Here is a 23,089-nt window from a genome sequence, read left to right as displayed (position 1 = left end):
AACCAAGTTCTAAAATATAGATTGGCTTCTCTGCAGCTGGAAAACACAACAGAAAAGAACATTGATGTGGTCTTGATGCAGAAAAAGAGGGAGAAATAATAACCATTCCTGTGAGCTATGCTTGGCAGCCCCAGTCCTGGTCCTCGCGAATGCTGTGCTGGCCTTGGTGGACCTTTGATCCATATCATGGTTCTACTTTGGGGCTTAAAGCAGAGCCACAGGGCTCCTGCAGCCTGCGTGTCCTATCATGCTCTCCAATCAAAGAAATACTCTCCACTTTGAAGCTCTCTGTATCAGCAGAGCTCATGAGAGTCTCTGCACAGAAGCAGATTCTATAATTACACACATGCTCCTGTGGATCATCCGAAATAACAGTGTGCATAAAAGAAAACCAACTTGGAGGAGTTCTTAACAGGCACCGCGGACTCTGAAGGTGCAAACAGAATAACTAGTTGGTTGAAGGCCTTGAAAGCCAGTGTCAGTGATGTGATGCCTTCACACTCAACACTAGGTGAATATACAGCTAATATATTCCAGAAGGCAGCTAAACTTGTGAGATCATTTTAATCCGCCCCCCCCCCCGCCCCCTTAACTTAGTTTAGCCACTGATTTATGACTTTGGCCCAACGCCTGGAGGTCCAGTTAGCCTATATTATCAACGCGACATCCTGCATCCTGAAGGTACAAATTAAATAAGAGCCCGCATAAGAAAACAAAAGGCATGTAAGCAAGCTCATTCTGCCATGACTGTCGTGCTAGTAATAAAAGCCACAGTAGCTCTGATTGAGAACACACTGGCCTGTGACCCGCAACCACAGACAGTCTGTGATGATGTGTTGGAAAAGAGCAAGTGCAGACATGCAATCATTAGGCAAACATGTGGAAGGGATGATTCATTTGAGACTATGGAGGCACTGGAAACACAAGAGTCCCTCTCTCTTACCTCCATTGTGCGGATAAGGAGGGAAGAATGGAGCAGTCAGCCTTTTTTTTTTCTTTTACACTTTTATTCCATGTGCTTCCCATATCTTAGGTGTGTTAACTGCTCTGCAGCCTGTTTGAGTATGAATATGCAAATTCAAATCGCCTCACAGAAGAGTTTTCTCCACCACCCGTCCCTTGTGACAGGCACAACAACTAGGTTATTGCACACATAGCACAATAGCGCACAGCCTCTGTGTTGTTATAATCTGGACTGCTGTGGCGAGATGGCCCTGGTCATTTGATTAGATCTTTCTGCCACTGCAAGCAGTGGAACTCAAAGAGCTGAGCTAAAACCCCAAGCTGTTAAATCACTCATATTGCATGCTGACATGGCTCAGGAGTGACATAGTCCTTTGTCCTTGGGAAGTCCATAGTCCTAGGAAAGGATTTAGTGAATTATCATTGAGAAATTATGCAGTTGCATGACATGCAGTCACATAATCATGCATATTATATGGAAATGTGAGGATAAGCCGGATTTAAACACATCTGTATTTGCAGAAGTGCAACTTTCCCACTCCTTTTGGACCAACATCCTGCTTATTTTCCAGTCTGTCAAATGACATGAGATCTTATTTTGGCATGTCTGCTCCATCAGAGCCCGTTGCACTCTGGGTCACCCTCCTCTACGCACAGTGCAACATCCATCTTCCTCTTTATCCTTTGTCCGCGTTTCTGTTGCTTTTGCACAGGCAGGTACACTTGTCTCCGCAGCGATGTGCAATTCCGCTGGAATGCTGCTTCTGCGTGTCTTATACAGGTGGAGGGATTTGGACACAGTGATGACTGAATGACCAATTACACAACACAAAACTTTCGAGCCCATTTAGCTGCTTGCATGCACACTGACAGATGGTAGCCTGGGATAGTGTCCGTCCCTTTCTTTCTCCCTGACTGCGGCCATCAAGAATGGATGGCAAACCATTCTTTCTGTCTCCTTAAATGTATTATAAAACTTTTTTTTATATTGAAGTTTTTTTTCTAAAAAAGATTGTTTGTTGACTGGTCGGGCTTGTCTTGGAGTCCCTGACTTTCGCAGACCTCTTCAGGCTGATGCTGATAGAGTTGCTGCCACTGTAAACTACCAGCCTTTTCAGTCCACACACACACACACACACACACACACACACACACACACACACACACTAAATGAAGAATGAGTTATCTCTCATCTGGTGGCCTAAGTAGCAGCCTGAGAGACACATTCCAGAGAAACCCGAGCTTTTCTCAATGACCCCTCTCTCCCTCCTCTGTCGCGATGTAATAAGGTCCTGAGGAGAGAGTGAGGGAGTAAAAGTGCACACATTTAGTCTTTCCCTTTTCCCTCTTCTTTAAAAAAAACAAACAAAAAAAAACAATATATATATATACAGTATATATTTGTGAACATCTATCTTCTTTCCTCTGTGTTATTGTGGAGTTTCTCCCATGGCATCTCTGTTGTCCTTGTGGTGGCAGTGATGAATATGAATCCATAAACGAGAAACCTTAACACCACAAACACTTCAGAGAGATTAATTTGGGTTAAAATTTCAGTTTTTCATGTTGTTCTTTGGCTGCTTGTGCAAGTTATCAGTTATAATTAGGGATGTGACCATAGCACTTACTTGGTGTCCGGTACCAATACCGATATCACAAACTCGGGTATCTACCGATATTAGCCCGATAGACAATTGAGGCAATTTATGAACTATGTAATTTCAAAGACATAATTCTACAACTGTGTAACAAATATTGTCCCCCCCCCAAAAAAAAAAACCAAATAAAAAGACCAAACATGACTCAGCTAAAATGCTTTTTCTGATTTTTATTTACATTTTACTAGTGGCCGACAGTCACAAAACAGTAAGCTACGCTAATGCTAATCGGAAATGAAAACTTGAGTTTTTCCCAATGAGGTTGCACAGTGTTTTTATTATGTTAGCCCTACGCTAATGCTAATCGTAACCTCGCTAGCTTACCTTTCGAAACAGGGTCGCCAAGTTAGCCGCAAAGTAGTAGCATGCTAATGCTAAATAAATATGTGTTCGCGTATTGGTGAATGGACACAGATTTCGTCGTTTCAGTATAACACCATGTTCTGCGGTGAACCGTGTGAAAATGTCTCACCCACCGTGAGGACAGCCTCTTCACTCCCACCTCCTCGCTCCAGACAGCACAGCTGCTGCTGATGAGCCGCTGTCTGCCTGGTGTAGTGTGATAAATCTGCAAAAGTGCAGCTTGATCAATCAGCAAAAATTTTAATTCCTCACAACATTGGGCCATGCTCAACCCATATCCAAAGAGGGCTATCTGACTGATGATCAGCAAGATATGCCTGTCACAGACAGACACACTGACGCGCGGCATATAGGGTTTTTGTATTGTATTGTATTTTACATTTTTATCTATCCAATACTCCATTGATTTTGACCCGTTTTAGACTGAAACCTATTCCCATCCCTACCAGCAGTGGTCAACAATCTGCCAGCAACTGCTGAATAAATGAAGGCGTGACACCACAATTTCTGCCCACTCAGAAATATTTAACATTTAAAATATGGTCTTTCTTCTTCCTCTGTCGCATGGAGTCCCTGTTGCCCCGCAGCTGACCTTTGAACCCCATGCAAACAGCCTGTTTTTGAGCCAAAACTGAGTCATCGTCTCTGCACCAGACATGGCTCATGTTCAACCGGATGTAGTGACAAATGCTCGCTCATCTGGTTTTTGGTCTGTGATCCTTCCCACTTTTCTTCCATTAAAGGCTACAGAAAAAAACCCCAAAAAAACTTCACATTCTTCCTGCTACAGTTATCATGTGTCCGCCATCCATCTGAAGCCTTTTCTGTCTCATCTCTCGCTTTCTTATGCTGCATCTCTCCCGCTCTCCGCCTTCCACTGTCTCCCCGGAGCATCTGTCCATTAAAACAATGTTTTTTTTCATATGATGCCAAGCTGAATTCCTTAAGACGTAAGGCATGTGGTTCTCCAGGCATGTGGTTCAATGCCTGGCATTAATGATGGGATGATAGAGAAGGCAGGAAGGCAAACAGACAACCAGATGCTGACTCAGTGAAAGACAACAAGAAAAAGAAGGAGTAAATGGATAATAGTGGCAAATTTCTGTTTTTCTTTTCCCCCCTCTCGACTTTTCCACTTTCTCTTCCCAACCTCAGGTTTCCACACCACATTCCCTTTGATTTGTCTTTTTCCACCCATATTTTCTGATTGGCCACCTTGTCACACGAGTGTTTGCATTTTCCACCCCTAAAAGCAGAGTTAGGGGGGCTTAGTTTCTGCACGAGGTGCTACAAAACCACTGCAGCCACAAACTCTGCCCTGCTTTTTCCGGCTGTCTGGAAATCTGCTCCGCATAAGCTGAGAAACAGCTATCGGAGTCCTTATTGCTTATGTTAAACATAATCCAGGTTCCTATGACTGGAGATTGTGATATAATCAAGATTGCTTCTGTCTTCAGAGGCAATCTAAAAGATCAGAAAGCTGCGCTTGACTCAAGTGGAGTGTGACCTCTGCATTAGTGAGCAATAGTCCACTTGGAAAGTTCCGTTCTCATACTTGGGTCCTGAGAACGCCCCCACTAACGCAGTCTGTCTGGCAGATGTGCCACACACTTCAGCAAAATGGAGGAAGTAATTGAAGCTGCATAGCGGAACCATGCAGACGGAAGAACACGTCCGTTCCTGCAACTTTTTTAGTGTTTGAACACAAAATTATTTATTTCCATTTCCACAAATGTGCCTTTAGTTATTTCCCCTTTATGAAAACTGGACTTTGATTCCCACTTTTCCAACCCTGTGCCGCAGCGTCTCAGTGTCTGTTAGATCGATCGGCTGTGGGAGAAGAGGGAAATGGAGAGGAAGGGTTTGAAGGATAGTTCAGTGAAGTCTCTCCGGATCACATGCTTTTGTCATTATATCTAACTTGTCTTTCTTCCTCTTTGTTGCTTTTATCACTAGTCTGAATTATCATTGTTTCTATTAGTAGTACAAACAATAAAACTTTTTTATTCCCCTTTGACACTGAAAAGCTCTCTGTCTCCTAAAAAAAAATATGATCATGACATCCTGAACACAAATATTGTAGTAGTGTTTCTTTCCTTGTCCTCTCTTTCCTCTCACGATGATGGATTGTCATTGCTCCTACTTATTTTTGTTCCAAAACATGTCTCGCTCTCTGTCCAAATCCACCTTCCCTCCTGCCAGGTGATGTGTTCCCAGAGGATTTTTCCATCTTGGCCACAGTGAAGCCAAAGAAGGGCAGCCAGTCCTTCCTGTTGTCCGTGTACAACGAACAGGGCATCCAGCAGCTCGGACTGGAAGTGGGACGGTCTCCAGTGTTCCTCTACGAGGACAGCACAGGAAAACCCAGCCCAGAGGACTATCCCCTGTTCAGAGGAGTCAACCTAGCTGATGGAAAGTAGGTTCACTAGTTGTTTATTGAATGACGTGTGTTCTACTCTGCTACACTAGGTGGCGATATTTCCTCTTTAAGCTTATTTGTATAGGCAGTTCCCATTTAACCGTTGTCAATCCCGAGTCTTCCCACCATCCATGAACTTTAAAAAATGTAATTCTTAGAGCATAAACTCCAGTCCAGCAAATGTGCTGGCCTGAATTTTGCCATGTTTTCTTCTGTGTAACATCCTCTGCATTACTATTCTTATCATAGTATTATTCCCTGCACTCTTAGAAATAAGGGTTCCAAAAGGGTCTTTCTACAAGATTCTACCTGGAACCATTTGCTTCTAAAAAACCCTTTCCTGAAAAAAAAGAAAGGTTTTTCAAGGGTTCTTGTGGTTCCAGTAAGAACCATTGTGATCCAGAGAACCCTTTAAAACCCCTTTCCTGAATAAAGGATTTTAAAAGGGTTCTTGGTGGAACCCTCCAAAAGGGTTCCAGGTGGAAAGAGGTTCTACCTGGAGCCAAAAAGGATTCTCCTATGAGGACAAGCCAAAGAACAAATGTATTGGACATTTGCAAATAGAAAATTAAAATGTTTTGTCCTCTTTTTCTATGTGCTATGACATTAAAAAAAAAATAATAAAAAAAAATGTAAGTAATAATTCATATCTTGTTGCATTAGAGTATATAACTTATTCATTTGATGTGCTAATGCTCCATACACAGTGATAATTGAACCAAAGCTTGACTTGGAAGGTTATATCTCAAATCAAATCGCTTTGCATGTCAGGAAAAAGTGCACGCAATCAAACACGGTACCTAAATCACTCACCCCGTGTATGTGTGTGTGTGTGTGTGTGTGTGTGTGTATCAAGTTGTTGAATTTAAAATGAGAGTCTTTCACCCCAGAAAAAAAAAAAAGGACAGGCTGACCTTGAAGCCAAACACAAAAGTTATCTGTGTGTAAGTGGGCAGTGTGTAACCCAGTACCTGTGTGAATTAACCTCACCTCCCTCTCTAGGTGGCATCGAGTGGCCATCAGTGTGCACAAGCAGACCATCACCCTCATTCTGGACTGTAAAAAGAAGACCTCCCAGAAGCTGCTCCGAAGCCCCAACCCCATCGTCGATACCAAAGGAATTATAGTATTTGGAACTAGAATACTTGATGAAGAAGTCTTTGAGGTAAGCATTGTACTCTTCATCTATTTATTTGTTTTAAAGGCCTGCTGAGAGGCATTCTTGTCAGCGATATTCACCAGTATTTCCATTCAGCTGTGTCCATATGCCTCTCCACCAACTTGAGCTGGAACCAACGTGGGAAATGTGAATTATTATCGTTTTTTTATCTCCATTTATATGCTGTTTTCAAGGCTGTTCTAAACAGATCAGCATTCCTGTCACCCTCAGACCAACTTTGACTTTAAAGTTTTGAATCAAAGTGAAAGAAATTCTTAAATTCAACAGATAATAATGACATATGGCGGCTGTGGTGCAGATGATGGTGGTCCCAAATCCCCGTTCTCCATGTCATGGTGGACAGAACACAGACTGTGGCAGTGGCCACATCCTTCATAGATGTGTTGATTCGCCAACTTCTGCCATCCACTTTTTTTTTTCTTTCCAAAATTGCAAATCAAATTTAATTTAAGGTGCAAGATATTCCACATCGTCCACAAAAAGAACTTCATGTTTCTGGTATTCTGGTCTCCCCCCCCCCATCTGCGCTGCATTTGTTTGCTGCTCAAACTCCGCATCTGTTGTTGCTGTTTTAAAGTTTAGCCTCGCTTGTGGCTAAAGCCTATTAGTCAAACCGTGATATTTCTTTTTGTGGTGTCTGGGATGGATCCCTGCACATGAATGGTTGCTGACACTTCTGTTTACAGAGCTTTTTTTTTAAGAAGCAATGAGTGGATTTTATTAGAATAAGGGCTTTTCCTTGTCCCTTTCTTCCGTTTGTATTTGTTTAAAGGCTTTTTGGGGAAGGAGATGAAAGGTAAATATGACAGGAAGCGTTCTCTGGTTCATTCTTACCTGATTTCAACCAGTTGAAAGAACAAGATTAATTTGGATGCTGCCTGTATAACAACACACATACACAGAATGTGCACAAGGAATAGTGTTGTCTTTGTCCTGTCAGAGTTGTGCTTGTTTAAAGGGGAGGGATTAGTCCGTGAGGCTGAGGCCCTCAATAATAATTAGTAACAGAGGCTGACTGATGTGACTGATGCTGAGCCAGCTGACCTTGCACCTCTCTGCTGCTCAGCGAGCGCGGACGTAAAGAACGAAATATGACATCACTCCCCCACTTCAATCCCCGAAGTTGATCTGCCAAGCTATAGGGGAGAGCCCTATAAGAGACTCATAACTGTTAATCACAACCTTGCACTGGAGACTGAAGCAGTGTTAGATCATGACATGATTTAATAAGACATACGTACAGATGTTTTGTGGTGCGAGTTGGCTTAATCACCCCCCCCGAAACATAATCGGTGCCAAATTCCTCCACTGTTTCGGGTTCGTTCTCATTCTACTGTCGCTCGTAGCGCACTCGTCATGAGGGTGAGGCGACGGAGGAGCGATTGAAATCTCGTTGACCCGTCAGAGTCCCAACGGTTACTGTGGGAACAGACGGATATTTTGCGAGAAAAAAAAGTTTTAAAGCCCCCCCCCTGCTGTGGAGTCAGCCAGTTGGGAGACAGGACAGGCTCCAGTGCGTGTAGAAAATGGAAAATATGCCACATAGTTTCCAAATTATACTCAGCCTGCACTCCCCTTTTTTCTCCTCCCCTTACTCCTGTCTCCCTCTCTGTAGTTTAGTCTGATCCCGTGTTGACTTTTGCCAGAGTCAGTTACCACCAAGAGGTGGTGAGCATGAATACACACACACACAAAAAGAACAACGCATTGATTTCACCAGCAGGCCACTTAGTTCAGTTGACTCAGGAGGATGCAATTTCCAGTCAGGAAATCAAGCAAGACAGGAAAGAAAAAAAATGATTTGAACCATCAATTCAATTCCAGAGAGATATTTTACACTAAGATATTTCTCGCATAAAGTATTGTTTCTTTAAACATGAATTTCAGACACATTTAGTCTTTAAATGTTGTGTTTCTTAGCCTGGACCCTTTTCTTTACATACAGCAGTGAAAAGAGAAGTAAACTTCTCTGTAAGCTGAGGTGGTTTGGTTTGTGGTTTGGTTTCTGACATGGTTTGCATGGTCACAGCGTGAGGCATCTGCCCTCTAAGTACCGTGCTTGTTTTTTTTTTCTTCTTAGTGGTTTGCAAAAGAGAAATGTGGCATGTGCCACCAATGGTTTTAGATGTAGTTTAGTGGTGATTATGTGACAAGACATGAAGGTATTTCATCTGCTAACCACCACTGCTCATCTGTTCCTTTACAGTAACTGTAACGTACTCGATGAAAGGTTCAGTGTGCAACATTTACCACCCATAAGTGTGTTTTCTTGATGTATAATCTTTTGTTTTTTTGCAGCTTAAGAATAAGCCTCATAATGTACTTTTTCTTGTGTAGCCATGTTCTGCAGCAAACAAAGCTAGTGTGGGTGTTTTGAAGTAGAAACGTGGAATGCAAACATCGAAAGAATGACATCCTCTCTTGTATGTAAAGCCCTCTGTAGTTTCCCCGACAGCTTCGGGGATAGAGAAGGGTGAGCGGATGAGTCCTTTGCTTGTAACACTCTGCAGTCTCACCACTAGATGTCACTAATTCTTACAGAGTGGATCTTTTAAGAGCCTTACAATGTCCAGCTTATGGCTTCTTGCAGTGTTGTTAAGCGTCAACACTGAGTGTATGTACGTTGTGTGTGGTTTAGTCTTGAGAAAGGCTCTGTTTAACAAATGCAGAACATGTCTTTTGATTTCTCTGTACACTGTTGCCTCCCAAAGAGTTAATTCAGTGCCCATCCGTTAGCTCCAAGTAGCACTGAAATAAATGGCTGTGATTTGTCAGAGGGAGCACGAACAGGACAAAAGCACAACTTGGCCTCACTCAGAGCCAGGTAATTCGCAGGGGACCCCCCGAGTGAATCGAAGAGGCCAAACTGGAGCCATGGAAACACAGCGGTTCTTGTCTGGACCTCTATTATCTCAGCTAATGTGGAGCATTGCCATGTAGTAATAATGTGAGCAAACACACAACGTAGCTCGTGTCACATATCTACATATACACGTATACATGTTAGAAGAGTCGGCGTGGAGTGCATCAGCAGCAGGTTTTTGGTGTCGAGAAAAACAAGATGATCAGGATGGAGGTGGGAGGAGGAGCAGTAGGTCGAAGTAAGGGAGCCAAAAACTTTAGGTCATCCCCTGGAAAGAATGAGGAGCTCTCTTCCCTCTGATGTCATTCTTGGAACAGCCAAACATGCCACGTGACATCATCCAGAGGTTTCCTTGGTAGCTGCTGATAGATGTGGGTTGTGCATGTGTGAGGAAGGATAATATATATATATATATATATGTATACATATATATATATGAGAGAGAGAAGATTTGAGAAAGCTTTATGGGATTCTGAAGAAGAAGTGGGAGGTTAAATAAACTGGAGGATTAGAAAATGGAATGAGCGAGAGGGAGTAAAAGCAGCACGATAAGAGGAAGAGGGGCAAAGGGTTGCGAGGCATTTAAGAGGAGCTTGGATGAAGCGGGAGGTTGCAGCCGCAGCCAGGAAAAAGTAGTAAAAAACATTCAACACATGAGCTTGATGCTTGTTAATATTGTGATTGCATGATGAGTTTTACACAAACTTCAGCTCTTCCTGCCAGCCACTCAGCCTCCCCCCCTTATTTATTGTTCATGTGTTTTGGCCATCTACGGTAAAGACATTCCCCTGATTTACCATCCTGACAAAAATGGATGCAGATTTTCCAGATTCTTGTTTATTTTGGTGTAGTTTCTGTGGATTTGGAGGTTCAACGCTTTGACTGGGCCTCTGCTATACTATTTCTAAGTAGCAGTAGCACCACAAACGCGCACACGCTTACCTGATTCTTTGGATTCCTAAGAGTCAGAAATTGCCAAGTAAGCAGAAATACCCTACTTGGGCCATTGGTCCTTGACTGCACTAAAACACTGCTCATGACCACGCAGAGCAGACATTGAAATACATACAGTATAGCGAGCAACCTTGAAAAGTATATGCTTCAATGTCAGAATCAAACATCCAGCTCTTTCCTCCTTATTTTGCTGCAGACTGTACAACTTTTAAGACAATACGGTGTTTTCCCATGCACAGATAAGCTCGAGCCAGCGGAGAAGTCATGCATTTGACAGTGATTTGTGACCCCCATATGTGCAACTGCAATCTGTCTAGATCTGGAGATATCCAGATGTATCCAGGCACATACCGCACTGAAGCATCACTCATTATGTGCTGTTACAAGTGGAGCGCGAGAGTGCTGCAAACTGAACACTGCGTAATTCGCAGTGAAATAATGGCCATAATGTCATTTTTTTCAATGGCTGTTAAATCTCAAGAGTCTATATAAATCACCAAATATGATGCATCCAAAGTATACAATCCAAAATCCTGCACTACGGCCTTGCATTTGTGCATCATCTTGTCCGAGGTATTGGTCATGCTTCACTGTCAAAGCACACTGCCTCTATACATTTCACTTCCTGGAATGGGACGTCGTCTTCAGTAGCCTCAAGAAGGATGGAGTTTCCACCATGGATAATAAGGAGAATTTCCCTAACTCATGTCAGATGTTTGTCTTTCGCCCCCCTCCTATTGCCGCCGTTACTCCTTTACTGTGTCAGCAAGCCCTGAAGTGTGCCCTCAGCACCTCAGCGAATGGCCAAGCCAAACACTCAGAAACTACGACTGTTAGGCGAGTCGCTCTGGTTTCCACTACCCAGAAAAGAATGGGAAATGGGAATATGGCTGCTCTGAGTTCCCAAAGGTGTGGGATTAAAATCTTATACAGTGGGGAGTGTGATAGGCGCTGGGGGAGAGAGAAGACCTAGAGAGGGTCCAAAAAAGCCGAGTTGTGCCGCGTAGCGGATAAGTGGGGGTGGCAGACGGGTTTGTTGCTCTTGGCAGCCGTCGTATTCTAAAACAGTCTGGCGGAGGGAAAGTGCATGTGGGTGAAAAAAGTACTTGATGTGCGGTAAAGGTAATTACATATCTGTTGAGTGTAACTCCTCTGGTGGCATGTTTACGCGTGCTCCGCGCAACATCGTTGCTCGTATGTAACTTGACAATGTCGCGTCTATGCTGTTGTGCAGTTTTTTTGTGTGCGTGTCCGTGCTGATTTATGGCCGCTGTGCAGTGCGCTGACCTCTGCAGCGTGTTGTTTGGTTTCTGTGGTCAGGCTGGAAAACGCCCAGGCAACTGCAACTGCAACTGCGAGTGTGCCGGTGTGGGCTGGCAGTGGGACCAAGACCTGGCTCAAGTGCTCATGGGTGACTGTGTAAATACGCTGTGAAAGTAGTTCACATTAAAATACAGCCAGAGCTCGGACCTCCCGGTATCTTATCCTGCCCTGCAGTGGGGGCCCTCCTACCCAGTTTCCTCCGCTGACAACTTAAATGAAGGAAGAAAAAAAAAACTCGACTTGATCTTTTTAAGCTGCCGTCTTTGTATTGTGTCGAGTTGTAAAAAACGTAAACACAGCCAGTATCAGCTGTCTCGGGGGATTTAGAGAACACACAAAGAAGTATTTGTTTGTCATGTTTGTTTAATCCTGTGCTGCCTAAATCTCTAAAAAGCATTCGTTGGCTATAGTTTACTTAAATATGTGTGGAAGATAACAAAAAGAAGACGAGACCTGTGTATTTCATTTTGCACGGCAGTAACACACCAATCATAATGTTGTGATGGGTTTTGAAAATGCAGCTCTATACTGCCGTTCAGTCCCGTGCATCATATCTTTTTAATCAGAGAACAATGAACTCAGTCCACCCTTCATGATCGTGGGTGAGGTTTAGATGGAGACAGATGTTTGAACTTGTGCTCAGTGGAGCACTCTCCTGCCCCCACTTGGACACAAACAGAACATCCAGTAGGGATTACTGTGTGGGAGCCAAACAGGGTGAGAGTCAACAAATAAAATCTGTACATTTCTGTAATCTTGTTATAAGATGCACTTTTTTTTTTATTTCCTCCCGTGCATGCAAGTGTCTTCTATGGTTTAATGTGAATTATGTTTTGTGAGGTGTTCCTTTTGCCCGCAGCCACACTTCTACACGAGGAGAGAATTGGCCAGTAGCGGAGTCATAATTTCAGCAGAGTTCAGGGAGATGCTGACAGCAGCAGGCCTGTTATTGTCTGAAAATTCTGCCTTAAGTACCACTGTGTTGTACCACATGATGCTCCACAGTGGAAAAAAAGTCACCGTATCTTCTCAAATATAAGAGCTGATTGCTTTTTTTTTTTAATGCTCTCCTAAGGGTTTGGATGCAGTTCTGTAATGCTGCAATTTTCAGTCGGCTCTGTTTGGGTGTGGGATTGGTGGTGCTGTGTATTGATCACATAGTGTATTTTGGTCTACTTTGTGTTGTATATCAGCTTCTGTTCTTTTCTTTTTCTTTTTTTTTTTACTTTTAAGTGTTGGGGTTAACCCATCGTTGGCTGAATCCTTGATGCTCCGTTCACCGTGTGGTTTTTGCCACCGTGAAAATATCCTCCTGCCAGAATACTAAATGAGAAATTTGGCAGCAGCTCAGAGCTGGAGTACAGTGCAGGAATATTTACAGTTCCCCTTTCGGCTTCTATAACATTTGGCACAGCAGTCTGGTCTGGTGAAGTGCAGCGAAAACGAGCAGCTCTGGCTTCGGCAGACAGGAAATCAGAAATGTTTTTTTTTTTGTTTTTTTTGTGGTTGTCACGGTGCATCAAGACTCTGACAAAGCTTTACTGTGAAGGTGTGACGTGCCTGTGGGAGCTAATGCACCGTGTGACTGCAAACAGAACTGATTTATTTCTGAAGACGGAGGAGAGAAATTAAATCATGAGGCAAAATCATATTTTTATGATTTTTGGGCATGGTTGTTGGAAAATAAATTTAAGGTGCACATTGCTATTGTCAGGAGGAGCTTTAGAGAGACTTCAGAAAGTGTTGTACACACTGTAGATAGATATTTGTAACCTAGGATTTAGACTGTTATTGAATTTTGAACCATATTAAATGGAAAAAAGTGCTTTGTTGGACTCATTCTCTCACCATTCTCCAAACCTAACCAAAAAAGACCAATTCTAAGTTGCTAGAATGCCTCTTAAAGTCATTCTTTTCCCCCCTAAATTATCTTTGAATACCCATCTGCATCTGGTTGTTGTGCATTGCTCAGTGCTTGGCTTCACTTTTTTTTTCTTTTCTTTTTTTTACCGCCGAGACCTTTTAAAACAGAATAAAACTTCAGACGGCTGGAACTGATGGATGAATTTTTGCAACACACCTCAGGCTCCCGATCCAATCCAACTTATACTCATCTGTTTTCTCCTCCACCTTTTTGCCAAAGCCATCTGTTTTTTTCTGCCTAAATATGACCCATATATCACGAGACGTTCCCATTTACTCTTATATGTGTATGATGAATTGTTTTGCCTTGGTGAAACTAGGATCACTCATGGTCAGGATCCACGCCGCCATTCCTGTGGCTGCTCTGGGAATGAGTGTGGAAATGCAAAAAAAAAAAAAAGTAAAGCAAAAGAACGACATGTGAATAGGAAAAAACGGTTGCGGTGTTCTTCCAGAGACAGCGTGGCTTGTTTTGTTGTACTCCTTATTTCATGTGAACTCCCATCATCCCCCTCTCAGTGCAGCTGTGACACACCGTGCTCCTGCCAGGATGAGGGGGACCAGTCCAGTTTGTCAAACTGATACCAACTCTGTGTCTTTTGACAAATGGCTCAGATGGTGCTGATTTGAATATTTTCTGGGAGCTCTGAGTTCATAGCCGAGTTGTGTAATGGCTACTCCAGGCCTTCTGTCTCGCAGGAAGCACTGGGATTTGTTTTCCCGCACCCTCCCCCCCCCCATCCCCCATAAACCCCACCGATAGCAAAAGCCAAGGACAGTGTAGGAAACATCATCTTGTGAGGTGCCTTGTAATGGTTATTAAAGGACGCCAAATACAAGAGTTGTGTTTGTGGTGTGTTTGAGCGTAGCATTGTGATCGGGGCTCCTTGGTGAACTGTCGCTGGTTACACCACAAATGCAATCCATTTCTTGTTTGTAAAAAAAAAAAAAAAAAAAAAAGCTAAAGTTATCCTTGGAGAATTTCAGCTGGAAGGACATGTTGAGCGATTTCAGACTTTTGGCAAGTGGCTATAATCAAAAACACTGCACGCTCTGTTCCCAGAGTTGCATGGCTTTGTGAATCTCATACACCCCCCCCCCCCCCCCCATCCCTGAAAATATATTTCCTTTCGCCCAGTTGACCCTGTGATTGACTGATGGGGGATGACATCACCGGATTTGGAAGTGTGATTAGGACCGTGTTTGCATAGATACAGTACGATACAGCGGTTTCGGTGCCATACGCGTTTTTGCTCAGAAACATGTGGCAAGCACCCACACCCAGCTCCCTATGTAGCCCGGGGATCCTTCTGAGCCTTTTCTTTCCCTCCCTTGTTCTCCCCTGCTCTTCTATCATTCTCATGCATTTCCATTTATCTCCCTCTTTTCTTTCTGTCCCTGTCTTTAAATCCATCACCTCTGCTACCGTTTTTGCCTTGCCTGCACCTTGGCTCACTATGCACACACACACACACACACCTGTACGTCAGCTATCTTTAACTGCAGGTCTGCTCTTGTTCTCCATGTCGCACAAGCTAAGTTTATCTGTTCATCTAACACAATTAGCTCAGGGGTAGAATCACTCATGTTCTATTCAGGTCTTGGGTCTTATGTGTTCCGTTTAAAGTCATTCATCTTGTTGAAGATGTACTGGGTGTGGGTGTGTGTGTGCGCAAAAATCAGAGAGAGAGTAAGAGCTCGGGGTTGTGTTTTTATTTGTGTAAGCCACATTAAGTCAGCTGTTCCATGTTCTGTCGTAATTCAACACTGTTCGCTGTGAACTTTTCTCGTGTGTGTCTCACACTCCGGTGGTGAAACGACACTCGTTGGACCTCGGACAAAGTTCTTCATCGTTTAGTCACCCTCAGCTTCCCCCTGGTGTGACCTAGTTTCAGGGCTGTTCTGGATGTGATAAAGCTGCGTGCAGATGTTCTCCCTCATCTTTTGTTTTTGCTTCAGTTTCACCACCGACCCCCCTCCCCTCCCCTCCCACTGGCGAGATCTGCCATGTCTGTCACTGTAGTTGGTCGTTGTTGCTTGTTTGTTTATATGCATGACTTGTAACTGTGCCCAGTGAGTCTCATGACTTCCTGTTTTTCTTTTTCCTTTTTTTAATGGTTTCCAGGGAGACATCCAGCAACTAATGATTGTAGCAGACCATCGTGCTGCCTATGACTACTGTGAGCACTACAGCCCTGATTGTGAAGTGCCAATGCCCGATCAGCCCCAGAACCAGGACCCCAACACAGATAATACTGTAAGTAACACAACCTTTATCAACCTCTGTAAATGTGTAAAAAAAAATCTTGAACTACAGTTAGGTTATTTTATATAGTATATACCAGTATAATGTATTTGTTCTTTTCTGCTCAATAAGACATTCCAGCCCCAATGAACTGCTTTCTTCAACGTTCAAGAAGGACAAAGGAAAAGATATAGAAGATGTAAAACTCACAATGGAATATAAAAGCTAAAAGGAAGTAATTAAAGAAGAGTAAAAAAAGTGAGAGTAAAAGGCAGAAGTATACAGCCCATACCAAAGAGATCCTTAATTTTCTGATTTTTCTGATTTCTGATTTCCTTCTTCGCTATGTCATTGTTTGAGAGATCCCCAGTGTCAGAAAATACCTACTGTGCGTTAAAATCAAATTACATTAATTGTGAACATTAATCATATTGACCAATTTGACTTTACACTTTATTATGATAATGTTTTGGGCCAAATTGTCCAGCCCTACCTACTGTCCACCCCTGAAAGCCTACTAAATGTACTTTTTGTAGTTTTATTTCCATCGTTTATCATAAACGATCCACTAAGCATTCTCGGGATTAACCCCGATCAAGGATGTTTATTTGCCTTAATCTATAATTGTCTCCCACACTCAGATCAGATCTTGGATTCTGTGCTGAATAGACACATGTGCACTCTGCCAGAAGAAAAATGGCTGACTGCGAAAGCGCAGCATTATCAGGCTATGCATTTAGTTAATAGCGTTCAGGAGTTATGCGGTACCTGCCTAAGCCTGCAACACTTCACCGTGCTGCTTTCCACATTGAATACCAATACGCCACGTGCATGCTAATTGAAGGCGTGACAAAGCGTTACAAAACGGACAGCAAGCTCTTCTCCGTGACCTTTCTCTTTTAGCTGGGGCCTGTCATTCTGCCTAAGAGGTATACAAAAACTTGACTAAAAGTAGGGTGACAGATTTTTTTTTTTTTTTTTTTTTTTTTTTAAAGCTGTGGAAAGTAATTTGTCATTCAGACATAACATGTTACAACAGGGAGATGCAGTGCAAGGTTTCAGCAAGTTAAAGGCATTCCTGTGTGCTGCTGATCGATGGGCTGCCTGCCGCACATTCATCAGGCCGTTGGCAGCAGCAGAACAGTGGATCATATTGAAAAATCATATTTTTAATAATTGATAGTGATTTTGGGTTTTAACGCGCTCTACGTCACACTGTCTCAGTCCCTGTGTAATGTGTCTTCTTTAGGACAAGGTCGAGGACAACTACTATTATGAATACCCTTACTATGGCGACGTGGATGGCAAGCCTTATGACTCAACCGACGATTATGAGACAACTGTCAAACAGGACAAGGTATGTACATGTGGTTTGGCCCTGGATGGATTTTATATAATAATCAAATATGCAATCTTACAATCTTACATTCTGTCATACAGGGAACAGAAACAGACGGAGACAGCGTAATGACCACAGTTGAGGAGGTTGTGAGAGGCAGTGCTGGTGGAAAAATCTTGACCGCCATCTCCACGGGCTCATCCGCTGGCTCTTCCTCCGGCTCATCCAGTAGCTCCTCATCAAGTTCCTCGACTACCACCGATGACGATGGTGGATACGAGGAGGGGGATGCCAATCCTTATGAAAGCTACGACAATTACGGCAGCTACGGGTCCTACTACGACGAGTCCACAGCGGCACCCGACGGCGACAGCACCCGCCGCGTCACCATCACCAGCATCGGCACCGGGGGTGAACTGGATTTGGGAGTAGGAGGGAAGATTGACCTCGGTACAGGGACTGGGATTGAAAAGAAGGTCATCACCTCAGAAGCAGGAGTGTCAAGAATCACCATTAATGAAACATCAGTAAGTTGACATAAAGTATATAGTACATCATTGATAAATGGTGTGTTCTTTGTTATTGCTCGATAAAAAGCTAACTCCACTCATGTGAGAGATACATAAATTAAGGCCCACCATGTGAATGCTTTCAAATTTCGTCCAAAAAATGACATCTCATCAATGTCCATTGCTGCAGCTTCAGAAGATGCACCCTATTTCTAACTGATAATTATTATAAATACAGTTGGGCTCATTCTTTGGGTTTTAAACGTAATGCTTCTTTCATTTGTGTAACTATGTCTGTGTTGTTATAGGTGGTATCGGCCTTTGATGACTATAGCGATGGATACGATTATTCTGATAGCCATTACACCACTGGCGGAGGTGGCAGCAGCAGCAGCACAGTTCATCTCGGTGGAGGTGGCAGCAGCAGCAGCGGCACCGTTCACATCGGTGGAGGTGGCGGCAGCAGCACAGTTCATCTCGGTGGAGGTGGCAGCAGCAGCAGCACAGTTCACCTCGGTGGAGGTGGCAGCAGCAGCAGCAGCACAGTTCATCTTGGTGGAGGTGGCAGCAGCAGCAGCGGTACACTTGACCTAGGTGGAGGTGGCAGCAGCAGCAGCACAGTTCATCTTGGTGGAGGTGGCAGCAGCAGCAGCGGTACACTTGACCTAGGTGGAGGTGGAAGCAGCAGCAGCAGCAGCACAGTTCACGTCAGTGGTGGAGGTGGCAGCAGCAGCAGCTCGACCATCACCATCGGCGGCGGGTCTGCTGGAGGAGGCTCCGTTTCCGTGGGTGGATCTTCCAACACTGGAGGTGGATCACGCAGAGCTGGCGCCGGAGCCGGGGGCTCCACCGCCACCGGAACAGGCGTGGACGCCGAGGCCGAGGGCGACTACAGCGATCTGGATAAGTTCACGGAGGAGCACATCACAGACTTTGACGATACAGACATCTATGAAGACTACCCCGACTACGACCGCAAACCTCTGCCTGCTGAGACTGACGAGTATTACGGACAGGTGAGATATACTGGAAGGACACACTGGACATGATCTTAAAATATAGCGAGGAGGAGGAGGTGGAACTGATTCTTTTTGTGTTTGGCATGTAGGTCGACGGAGCTCGTGGTGAGAAGGGACAGAAGGGAGAACCTGCTGTTATTGAGCCTGTGAGTAGCCACTATTTAAACTGAATATTTAGGCAACAGATGACTGCGTATGCGTGAGTGCACATTGGCGTATGTTTGTAACTGCAGATACATGTGTGATCCCCATCTCAACATATATTCACTCCTCACTTTTGAATGAGAACCCGAAGGCCCAAGCACACTCTTAAGGGCCCACAAGAACATTCCCATAGTGTCCACAGGCAGGGCTCTACCATCAGTACTTCAGCATAAACATTTCACGAAAGGCCTTGCAGGGAGTGTAAATAATCTGTAAACAGGCCGTGGGTAGTGTGTAAACATGGTGAGATGGAGGGAGGCAGATACAAGCAGAACAAAAGCGAGGAAGAATGGATTTTCTCTGTCGCACACAAACCTTAGGATTTGTTTAAACACACACAGGTGGAAAACATCCACCTCCGGTTCAGCTCCTCACATGCAGAGGTAACGCTGTCGACATGAGGATGACTCCTTTTGAGAAATTTTAGATTTCCTATAGAGCCACAGCTGTTCCACTTCAAACAACTGTCACTGAGCTCCACCGAGTATACACGCCTGTGTGAGTGAGTGTCTGCATGTTTATGTGTGAGAGCCTGTGTTAACTCCATTCCTATTTCCCTCAATGTCCATTTACTTGTGTGTGTGTATTGAAAATACATTGTCAACTAGTTTGAATGTGTTGTCTCTTGTAAACACGCAAAAAAAATGCAGATACTCAGCTGGCGAAATGTAGGCATAACCCAGGGAATGTCATAGATGATCGGGGGGGGGGGGTTAGTTTTATGAAATAAAAAAAAAGTTTGATGGCACAGCTGGAGTGGTCGAAAAAAAAAAAAAAATTAAAAGGCTGAGATCACATTTTTTAAACGAGTTTGGATAATATGTGGGTGTCTGTCCTCACAATGAAGCAGGAAGCCAAAGTGTCACCACAAGCGCAAACAAACAAAGCAATATCTCTGTCGCCGCAGAGCTGCAAAGATGTGTTTTTAAGTCCTTGCCAAACTGAGGTGGCCGGCTGTTTTTCACTAAAGCGAGTGTATATGGTAGAAATACACTTCAGTAAGTCCATTAAATGTGTTTTAAAGCACAGACACTGACTGGTGTTGTGCAGATCTCATCTGCCAGTTGGAAACTAATTACATACTTCAAAGCTATACAGTTACTGCAATCCCGAATGAAAACATTGCAGAGGCGTGGTTACAAAATTTTCCAAAATGACAGAAATAAGATGCTGCACTTATATTAGATATTAGATATTCACCAACAATTTTATGAGAAAGACTTGGTTAACTTTGGCTGAAGCGTATTGCTGCCCTGACCAGGAGTAAAGTATCCACCCTATCTTTCTTCTCCTCCGGTCTAGACATTTTTGAGAGGGGTAGTGCGGCTTCTTTTTGGTCCGGCATCGGTCACTGTTTCCCAACGCTCAACAGCTGTTACAAGCTTCATATTTGGTCGCGCACAACAGAACAAAACAAGAACACAAACTCTGGAAATGAAAATGTATTTTGTGACTCTATGACCTCTGACCCTCATGTGGAATATACAGAAGACGGAGGGAGGGATAGACAATCTGCACCACTGTTATCAGTGAAGCCAGTGTTTAAATTTGACATATGATGATCATTATGCCTTAATATATTAAATGTCTTACATATAGCACTTGCACAGCACGCCCTCTGACTCTCATGGAGTATAACGTGGTAGAAAAATGGATGGGTGGACATATAGCACCTTTAATTTAGACGTATGCTTCCCGAAGCTTGCCCGGGTTAGGAGAGCACCTGGGGGGCATCTGTGCACTCATTCATCCCGCTGCACTCTGTGTATTAATCACAAGCATAAGTGAAATGAAATGACAAGCAGGAATGTCCATTTAGTTAGAAAAGACTGAGAAAGTTGATAGGCAGCTGTGTCGGGACATGTATCCGTGTACTCCTCAAACTGAAGCTGTGTATTAATAGACAGGATGGATGTGTGTGTGTGAAAGAGAGAGTGCACTTATGAATGAGGCCATGAGAAAGTTTTGGGGATTAATGCTTTTTATTTTTTATTTGTTTTTCCATGTTTGTCTATCTTAGGGAATGCTGGTGGAGGGTCCGCCTGGGCCTGAAGGGCCGACAGTAAGTCAATCTGTCAGAAATGATGTCAATCCAAGCCTCTCAATCTCTTCTCCTGCCCTTTAATCCAAGGCATTTTCTCCGTAGTCTCTATCCGCACATAAAAGCAGATAACCACTGATGTCATCCATTAGCTCACTCTGTTAATTGTATAAAAAGAAATCAAGTTTAACGCTCGTCTTTGGAAATCCCTGGCTGCTTGATTTCTAATGCAAAGGGAGTGGCCAAAACGCTTCCCTCAAAGAAAAAGGGACTTTCCCAGATGTTGGTAAACTTAATTATTTATCTAGGAAGATTTTTTTTTTTTTAGACACAGTTGCTCTTGACACCCTGCAGATGGAGTCCCACAGAGACCAGCCATTTAAGCATGGAGCTGTAAACAAATAAAGAGCGCCCCACAAAAGGATTTACAGCTCTCCCATATTGCCTCATGCATTCCTTTCTCCCATGTGTGACCACTTTGCAAGATAAAGGCGGAAAAACCTTTAGAGGAGCAAATATGACTGTTCTCTTATGTATGTATGGGAGTCAAATGAGATCTTCTGCTTTCAACAGGGTCTACCCGGACCCCCAGGTTCCTCTGGCTCACCAGGCAGCCCTGGAGATGGTGGAGAGAGGGTAATTGTTAATTCTTATGTGTTAAATAAATATGATTCTGTGTTTGTTGTATATATCTGTGTACTTATGTGTCTTATTGTTTGACTAAGGGTCCTCCTGGTCGTGGTGGTCTTCCTGGTGCTGATGGTCTGCCAGGACCCCCTGGTACTGTCCTGATGCTGCCTGTAAGTAAATTACAGATGTTAACAAAAGTGTTAAATTAACAAAAACAGGGAAACAGACCGCTTTTAAGTGCTTCAAGCGGCAAAGCATTTTCGGAGTAGTTTTATTCCTTTGTTTGGCCTCATTTAAAGCCTAGAATGATGCGTCTTCCTCTGTTTTATCAATAACTCTTGACTTGTGGTTTACACAGTCTCCTGGAATGAGAGGGGGTTTCCTTTGAAAGCATTTTTGATGGATGTCTGACTGTAAATGTTTTGTAATGTAAATATGTGCTTTAGCAACCCCTTGTGGTGTGTCTAATAAGTGAGATAGCCCCCTTTTCTACCACCTGCGGTGATGCTTTAAATCCAGGAATGCAAGTCTACCTATTTAGGACTCGTGTTAACCGACACTTTTCTACATTCCTCAGTCAGAATTCAGGCTATCGAGTGGCCCTCTTGGAAGTTATCGAGCTTTAGACGGTTCTTTGTAGCTTCAGCTGCATCTAATGGTTCTGACTGCAGACAGCTGTCCCGACGACTTCCTGCTGCCCGTCTACCTTTTTTGTACTTTCCCCTTTTTCCCTGTTCTTGCGAGACGCGGTGTGACGCCGATGCTGTTGGAGCTGATTAGTTGCGCAGATGTAAAGTTGTGATTTCAGGGGCGCACAGAGCTGTCTGAGTGAGCCATTTGGCAAGCTCTGTCTGGACAGGAACTCGACTTGTTCTGGTGTGTCCATTGGCACAAAGCGCACAGCTTGAAACTTGATCCCTGAGCTCCGAGTCTAACGAGAAACATGCATTGTTGTTTCACCAGAGGACATTTTTGCTCAAAGCACTGGAATTGTGGAATCACCATAACATTGGCAATGCCTTTTTTTTATTTATTTTATTTTATTTTTTTAAATGGCCTACTTGAAAAAAAAATGAGGCATGAAAGTGGTTCCCACTCCAGTTTTGTTTTTCTGGTTCTCTGCCTGTCCTTTTAACAGCTTGATGTGGCAGAACGTTTCTGTTCAGGATTTGATGATGTGCAGGAACATTAGTGAAAAAATTCAATTGTGATACTAGCCTGAAAAGGATGATGACAAAGACAATTGAATGCAGACACACAGATAGGGATTTATTATTCATATTCCGATCTGACTCAGCCCTGCTGTACTGAATTAACTGTCTGCATTTGATTTCTTGATAACAATGATGGTGAAATCCTGAATGTTATTAGCGTGTTCATCCGTAAAACCAACCAGCCAGTTATTCTCTTAAGCACTGAGCTATGTGTAGCCCAACCCAAGATGCCTGGATTTTCT

At 43.6% G+C, this 23,089-nt stretch overlaps 1 protein-coding gene across 2 annotated transcripts in view; it reads left to right on the top strand.

Annotated features, from left to right (window-relative positions):
• The first annotated feature begins 5,223 nt into the window (after positions 1-5,223).
• col5a1 (procollagen, type V, alpha 1) overlaps positions 5,224-23,089 on the top strand; it is a 53,289-nt gene continuing 35,423 nt past the window's right edge. For both annotated transcript variants that reach the window (XM_083890626.1, XM_083890625.1), the window contains exons 1-10: positions 5,224-5,400; positions 6,406-6,568; positions 15,772-15,903; positions 17,141-17,248; positions 17,332-17,757; positions 18,048-18,755; positions 18,848-18,904; positions 20,983-21,024; positions 21,577-21,639; positions 21,729-21,803. In XM_083890626.1, coding sequence (XP_083746752.1) covers positions 15,790-15,903; positions 17,141-17,248; positions 17,332-17,757; positions 18,048-18,755; positions 18,848-18,904; positions 20,983-21,024; positions 21,577-21,639; positions 21,729-21,803 — 1,593 coding nt within the window. In that variant the 5' untranslated portion in view covers positions 5,224-5,400; positions 6,406-6,568; positions 15,772-15,789. The remainder of the gene's footprint in view (positions 5,401-6,405; positions 6,569-15,771; positions 15,904-17,140; positions 17,249-17,331; positions 17,758-18,047; positions 18,756-18,847; positions 18,905-20,982; positions 21,025-21,576; positions 21,640-21,728; positions 21,804-23,089) is intronic.

This window comes from Microchirus variegatus, assembly GCF_963457635.1.
Source record: "Microchirus variegatus genome assembly, chromosome: 1".
NCBI lineage: Eukaryota > Metazoa > Chordata > Actinopteri > Pleuronectiformes > Soleidae > Microchirus > Microchirus variegatus.
Note: the sequence above shows the minus strand (reverse complement) of the source record. Positions and strands in the feature narration are given on the sequence as shown.